General features: G+C 41.2%; 1 protein-coding gene across 1 annotated transcript in view; it reads left to right on the top strand.

The window, feature by feature from the left end:
- The first annotated feature begins 221 nt into the window (after positions 1-221).
- The window catches only part of RHOBTB1 (Rho-related BTB domain containing 1), a 22,068-nt gene continuing 14,290 nt past the window's right edge, over positions 222-7,999 (top strand). Inside the window, exons 1-2 of the mRNA XM_010135092.1 lie at positions 222-413; positions 773-876. Coding sequence (XP_010133394.1) covers positions 222-413; positions 773-876 — 296 coding nt within the window. The remainder of the gene's footprint in view (positions 414-772; positions 877-7,999) is intronic.

Genomic DNA, 7,999 nt, shown 5'->3' on the forward strand with positions numbered 1-7,999 from the left:
ACCCACTGCGGTCAAAATAGTTGTGCATTTGCATAACTGTGTGGTATTTAAAGGCACGGCTGGCTTACTTTGGTACACTCTACTATGAGCTTTTCCGTAAGAGTTTGTCCTCTTCAGGCGTCTCTCGAGAAGTGGAATTAGAAGGCTCTCATTCTAAGAAGCATTGGTTTTTACAGGGGGGTAGAAAACAAGTTTAACTCTCTTCTTACAGTTTCTGATAAATGGACGCTGACATGGACTACGAAAGACCCAACGTTGAAACTATCAAGTGTGTGGTGGTTGGCGATAACGCGGTGGGAAAGACTCGTCTGATCTGCGCAAGAGCGTGCAATACTACCTTGACTCAGTACCAGCTGCTGGCGACACACGTGCCGACGGTCTGGGCCATTGATCAGTACCGTGTCTGCCAAGAGGTGAGGACTGCAGGTGGTCACAATCCGGAGCACATGCTCTGCGGTTGGACTGGGATTTATTGGCAAGCCTTTCTCTGGCAGGCTGCAGCAATGAGTTTGTGAGTATTTTATGCTCAGTCTCTCCTGCAGCCAGGGTCTGGTGTGCCTCTCCCCGGGGCTCTCATTCCAAAGTAATTGTTTTTAATCAAACCTGGTTTTAGGAAGATGCATATTCTGCCTGTTTTATAAAATGCAGCATTTGCTGAAAACTCTGTGTGATAGACTCTTGGTCTAGCATGCTTTGGACCTTCTTATGAGGCGGCTCAGATATGTGCTTGTGTGATGGAGGGAAAGACAATGTTTTGTGTGTTCTGTTCTAGGTCCTTGAACGTTCAAGAGATGTTGTGGATGAAGTGAGTGTTTCTCTCAGGCTGTGGGACACGTTTGGGGACCACCACAAAGACAGGCGCTTTGCGTACGGAAGGTAAATCCATCCAAACAAAATTTTAAGTAATAACTTGTATTAAAATCTTAGGGCAGAAAAAAATTGCAAATCTTAATTTTCAAAAGCAGGGACTTAAAAACAATCAAAGGTATTCATATTCTGGCTGCTGCAAAGAGGATTATCTGCTGCAAGGATTAAAAAGATATAAATATGTAAAAAGCAGCGTAGTTTTACTACACTACGTTTCCTTGAACAGCCTGCTAAGCGCTGTCAACAACTGTTGTCCTACTTTGAATTCTAAAGAACATTCCCCAAAATAAGATTGTGCTTTTACAAAATTGAACATCAGCATTCCCTGCCTGTATAAGCAGTGTATGATATAATTGCCTAACAGGCAGCTGAGGAGGAGGGATGTTGGGAAACATTGCTCTTACTCACTGAGATGTTGAATGGGCAGCTAACCTCTTGAGAGCAGAGCCCATTTCATGAAAGGTGAGGCTCTTCTGTTTTCTTAATTAAAGTTGAGGAAAGGAAAGGTTTTTCTTCTGTAAATACCAAGTGTCTGCTAGTGAATCAATTAACCCTGGAAATTCTAAACAAATAAAAATTAGAACGTATCTAGATTTTGCCAGCATGTGTAGAATAGATACAGCATAATTTCCGCAAGCACTGGAGCCAGTGATGGTTTTCTGGTTTGTTTAACGGTAATTAGCTCTTGGCTTTGTGGCAGTGCAGGCAGCGGACCAGGCATTTGAATACACCTATAATGCCAACAGATGACTTGCACTGGGCTGAAGATGGATTTGGGGTGGATATTTTCCTAACTGACTCTAGAGCGAGGTCTCAGACCTTGCACGTTTCTTCACTTTGATCAACTTTTTCGTATCCTTTTCATATCTGCTTCATTCACTGCAGATGATCAAACTGCCATAGACAGATACTGGGTTTTTTTCCAGCTGGGAATGTCTTCTGTAGAGCATCTGTCCCAGCTCTGGATTCCCTGTTGCCAAAATGTACTGCCTCACGGTTTTCCTGCTCTCTGTGCTAATGATGAACTAACTGACTTTGAGAGACGACAGTCTTTTCTGCCCCATAGCACTGCTGGAGAGGATGCTGTTGGTGGGATCCACCAGTTAAAAATTCACAGTGTGTAACTGTGGCAGTTTGTACAAACCCTCCTTTGTGTACAGCACCCTGTTAGTTGTGTTTTCACAGAGCCATGAATTACCTCAAATTCTGTGTCAGGAGGTAAAGTAGCAACACGTCTGGGCTACACAGCCTGTGCCATTCGTAAATAAGCTTTGTGACTGAGGGAAGTTACTGACTTTAATATTTGCCTTAATATTTAGTGCCACTTAGTTTGTGAATAGATACCAGTTTAACCTTGGGCAGCGTGGGGAGCCTGCTTTGATAAACACGGATGTAACTTAATGTTTCCCCTGACTGTTCCTCTTCGACATGGCCTCCTGATATTCTGCAACAGATACTGTGTCACTGAGAAGATTAGTAGAGATTAGGAGAGCAAACTCAGGCATGTTCTGAACTCTGATCCCACGTCTACTGACAAGACGGGAGAGGGGGGAAGCAACACACTTTGATTCTAATCCTGCAAATGCCAAGTAGGACGTGAATAACTTGAGATCTTGTGGGATTAAGCCTATGAACACAGTGATTTATTTGTGATGTTGCCAGGACCTGTGTGGAATCAGGTTTGCTATACCCCAGTTAACTTAGGCTGTTCTGGAAACCTGCCGTTCTGTTAGTGGTTTTTCTGCAAGTCGGTTTATGCAGTAACTGGAAATTCTAAAGGAACTATTGTATAAATAGAATTTCAGTTGTAACGTTTCCTAGGTGTAAGCACTGATGAGGTGCTGCATTGTTTCGCAAGGTATCAAATGTTTCCCTTAAAACCAACTGTTTAGCATTTATCTATTTTAGCTTTTTAACCGAGTGTTCACGTTTATAGGAATTGATTTTAAATCACCTCTGTACATTGAACTAGTCTGCTCATAGCTGAGTAAAATCTTGCAGTACAGTGAAAGGTGTGTTACGCCAAACTGCTCAAGGCTACACCTACAAGTGCCCCATGTTTCTGATTGTCTGAAGGGTCGTATAATAATATAACCCTTTGGTTCCCTGCAGAATTTTTTTTATGCATATGCCCAATGCGCAGGGGAAGGCTTATTTCAGCCGAACACCCTGCCCAGACCTCTAATTGTCTTAAAGGTGGTGTAACAAGAACCAGCAGGTCATTAATTCACCTGCTGCCTGTTGGAAAAGATTGTTCCATACAGTTTTATAGAACATTACATAAATAGATTATGCTGTAGATGACAGGGTGAACAGTTAATAAGACTTAACAGCAAAGATAAATCCTTCTTAAGTCTTTATTTTTCACAGATAGAAACATGAAAGGAGAATGACAAAGGGAATGTTTTTTTCACTATTTTTGTGTGACAGAAAGAGAGAAACATATTTGAACGCCACTGAGGATGGAATAGAGTGGAGAATGAGACGCAGCTTGCATTCTGCCGAGTTTAATAATCACAGTCCTCCGGGAGCTTCGGGAAACAGTTCCTGACAGCTGAAGGGAGGGAGGGGGATGTGGCTGGAGGGACTTGTGGAAATGTTTGCTGCAGTTTTATAGCATGACATGCTGGGTTTTTGGTTTTTCCTTAAATTAGACTGTGTGCTCTAGTTTTGGGAGTATCTTGTTTAGTTCGGCTTAGGCGCTGTGTGATGCTAAACATTCATTTGTTGATATTGTCCTACAGGGTTTCATATGATGCAGAATTACTCCAAAATGTTGTAATATGACAGTGTCTTTGTTACAATCAGCGTATTGATTTCCAGCTCCTTGTCACCTCTTTGTTTAATGACAAACTAGTCTCGGTGTTATTGTATTCTCTAAGCCTGCAAATAAGGTGGGAACTTCATATAAAGCTCAAGTTGATATTATGCTCCCGTTTCCTTGGGAGGCACAAAATTGCCTGTGTAAAGACATGAAAACATCTTAATGTGCATTTCAGCTTGTCAGGATTTGCTCTCCCCTCTCCTCCTGCCCAATGTGACTTTTGAATGAGTGTCAGCATATCATTGTGTCTAATTCTAAAAACAAAATGGGGAATACATTCACACTTTTTTTCCTTTTGCATCCTTTTCTTTTTTATTTGTTTCAGGTAAACGCGTTTGCAGTTTTGTTCATATCCCACGTATCCTGGTTTTTCTACGTGCAGCTCTAGTATGTGGAAACATGAGCACAAATCTGCAGAGTTAATTCAGTCCCAATCAAATACTTATTTGAAATACCATGGATGTGGTTTGTCAGCTAATTCAGCCAGGATGATTTATTTACTTGCAACTTAAGTATGAGCTGTAGACCAAACAAAATCTGTTCGTACAGCATGGACAGAAAGCAGCTTTTTCCTCATGACTTATAAATGTGGATGAGCCTGGCTGTGAGACGGCTGACAGAGCCTCTTAAAATATGTTTAGAGTATTTCCTCTGTCGTGAATGGATTTCATGAGCTGTGTGGGTATTGTATGTACACAGAGGAACACGTGCAGCCGTCTTTTTCTGCATGATTACGATTCCCTTAACTGGTTACTTCAATGTAATTGCATCCATAGAAATACCCCTTCTGAACACTGCTGGAGAGAGTCCGTGAGAAGAGGAGTTTATGACTGGTATTTGGAGATTCAACCCATCTCTTTCGGGTTGTTTTGATTTCTTTTTCTGAAAGGACAGTGATGGTGATATTTCTCTGATTACAAAACCCAGGTAGCCTTAACATAAAGTGATGTTTGCATTCAGCAAATTCCGGGAGGTGAGGGCGAGGTGGGTGTTTCGACGGAGTTACTCAGTTTATTAGATCAGTGCCCTCTGTCACTCACCGCCCGTGCCTAAGCTGAGAATGGGCCAGCAGCTCCTCTCCTTTCTTCAGAGAAGGTCCAAGGTTTCAGAAGTGCTTGGAATGACAGCCCACGCTCGCCCTTGCAGTCTGGCTATCCTTGTTTCTGTGTTATGATAATTCTCCACCTTCCATGTGCCTTACGAGCCATTTACTCGTGTGGGTTGGACAGGATCATCAGAGATGTCTTCACAGCAGCAGCATGTAACAGACACAAGACAGGCTTTTGCTTGGTCAGCAAAGAGTCAGCTGATGAGGAATCTGTTTTCTTGACATCTCTCTCACCTTAGCTGCTTCCTTTTGCTGTGTTTTGCTGCTACAACAACTGATATGTAGTATCTTCGAATCATCTTCAAATACCAAAATCTGTGAGCCTCTCCATCTACTTTACAGTGGTTTGTAAGCTGTTCACTTACCTCATCATGCAATCCTGAGTAACTCCTATAAAATTTTTTTATATATATTTGTTACAATGGTTTTTCTCTTGAATTTGTCTCAGATTAGCCCCAGGAAGGACTAGAGTAAGCAGAGAGGGTCTCAGAACACGAGCTTTCACAAGTGATTTTATTCCAATAAGGTGTGTTTATGCACTAATTTTTTCTTCTTTCATTATCTGTGTTAACATTTGAGGCTTTTTCCCTCAGTCGATGGGAAAGTGTGTGCTTTATATACTTAAACCAGTGACCTTAACGCAGATCTACTGCTTTTCTTCTCTGCATCCCACTGCAGTTCTGTATTGTGAGTAGAAAGAGGTTGCTGTGAAATTGCTGTTAGTAATTGTTCCTTCTTTAAAAAGCTATGTGCAGAATGTCTGGTGGGGGGGTCCGAGGCTCAATGTGATGTGTACATAATCTGTCTGTAATAGAGAAGAGAGATCTCAGTCTGGATTTCCTCATACATATGTCAGAATACGGAAACCACTCTGCACAACCAGATATAATGGTTTTAAATAGCTCTTATCAATGACTTTGTGACACCAGCTTACTGGTTTTTAGAACAAAAACTAAGGAGGCTGGGTTTGGTGAGAGCCCAAAGAAAGGAAAAGATATGGAAGTCCTTTTTTCCTCCTCAGAGAAAGAGATGCATCCAGCATCTGTTAATGTTCAGCTTTCATGTTGTCCGTGACTTTGGAAGTCACCCTCATACTGGATGCAAACCAAACCTTATCACTCTTGAATCTTCTCTGGATTTTTGTCTTGTCCCTGGCTTCCTATCTGTGTTCTTCATCAATTTTTAAAAGGAAACACGGTTTTACTGAGATCTACTGGGTCTCAGCTATTAGGATCTACCTTTGGATCTTCCTTTTTCTTATTTTTTCTTGGTTTGTTTTTTTCTTTTCTTTTCCATCCTTACATCCCTCTCCTACTTCAAAAGAATTCTCAAATGATGATTTAACTAAATCTCTTCTTACTTGTTCTAAATTCAGTTTTTCTGATTGATCATGGGTTCCTGGTTTTGTTTTTTTTCTTTTAGAGGATGGGGCTGGGAATAAAGAAAGTGCACTGCTTTAAATAAAGAAAGTCAAGTTCATCTCTTCTTTTGTTTGTTCTTTTGTAGTATCTTTGATGAAAGTTAGTTGATTTTCTGTAGAGAGATAGCATGTACCTCTCATCTGTAAGATGCCTCCTTATAATAAGAAAATAAGCTTGAAAAGCCCACCTTTCCCTCTGCTTCTGGTTTTGGTGGTCAGGCTTTGTGTCTTACTTTTATAAACCCTGACTTTGCATGTGGTACACAGAATGTTTCAGTATTTCAGCCTCAATTACCTATCTCTAGAATTCTATTTAGAATAAAGAGGTTTTGTTCCTGCCTTAGAAAGGCAGTAGTTGAGATCTCTGCTCCAGGGAGGGGGAAAAGGCACATCTTGGTACGTTATGGTGGATGTGTATACTGCAAACATTCCTGATTCCAAAGAGAGTTTGCCTGAATCTGCTGGCAAAATTTGGCCCAGAATCAGGCTAGGGTACCTTGCAGGCAGCCTGTTTCGACCGCAAAACTCTGTTTAGCATTAAGATGGAATTTTTTTGTATGTAAAAGCTGAACCAGAATTATGGGTGAATTTACTTTTTATAGCCAGCAATAGACTGAACTGAATTCCAAGACCGGGTAAGCAGTCCTTTAAATTACGCATGCAGTTGTTTTCCACTTGATAGGTGATTCGACACGACTTTGCTGTTCTTCTTGGCTCTACTGCTGGTCGGTCTTTTGTGTGGTAATGGTAGCTCTTACGCATTTCTGCAATGGCGAATGAGATATTTTAATCATTCTTCATGATATCAAAACATTTTTTGTCATTCTCTGTAAATACACCACTGTTTTCCCATGAGTACCACAAAGGAAATGGAAGAGATTTTAAAGCACTTAACATTTAAGAATGATGTATTGTTTGTAAGGAATGTATGGGAAAACTCTTTCCACTTTTGAAGCACTGTCTTGAAATATGCAATTTTCTTAAAAGTAGCTTTATCTTCTTTTTATTACTGTTGTTTCCTGCTAAAAATGACATTACAGAAATTTTAGAAATAGCTCTGCGTGCGACTCACCACAAAATCTGAATATATTTCAGGGCATTTTGACAGTTTCGCACATTACACCAGTACTTAAGAGGCTTCTCTACTGTTGGTAAAGTATAGAACTAATTGATTCTGCTGCTCACATCCAGGGCACTGCATGGTCTTGCCCTGCCTTACCTGGGTATCTTCTGTTCTTCACATGCCAGGCTCCTCCTGCATTTTAATTTCCCTAGCCTCTCATCTGTTTTGAGTGTGTGCACGTAAATGCCGTGTCTTCAGGTCATTTTGTGGTGCTCACCAGTCACTTAATGAATTTCTCCTCATTTCATGTGATGGCTGCAACTGCATCTACTAAAAACTGAGTACACTTACAACATTATCAGCCTTGCTTATCTGCACTGGTTTTTTTTTTTTGGCTCGGTGAGATGCATGCATGAAAAAATGTGGTGTAACTGAGTGAATCTCTCCCTTCAAAATGTATCTGGATCAACATGGAGATGTGGCATGGTTTTGTTTAGCCAGTAATGAGACTCTCAATTCAATTCGCAGATGGCTTTCTACCATCTGATCCTGCTGTGATTGGGACCTGGGGAGCCGGTATTTGCACTCGGGCTGCTGCCCCGCGCAGTCTTTCTGTTCAGGTGGTTGAAGAACTATGCAGGGGGACAATGTCAAATTCTGGTCTCAAGTGGGATAAGTTCAGCAGTGATGAAGGTCTTTGAGGAGTCTTCGGAAAAT

This window comes from Buceros rhinoceros, unplaced genomic scaffold (genome assembly GCF_000710305.1).
Source record: "Buceros rhinoceros silvestris isolate BGI_N320 unplaced genomic scaffold, ASM71030v1 scaffold36170, whole genome shotgun sequence".
Lineage (NCBI taxonomy): Eukaryota > Metazoa > Chordata > Aves > Bucerotiformes > Bucerotidae > Buceros > Buceros rhinoceros.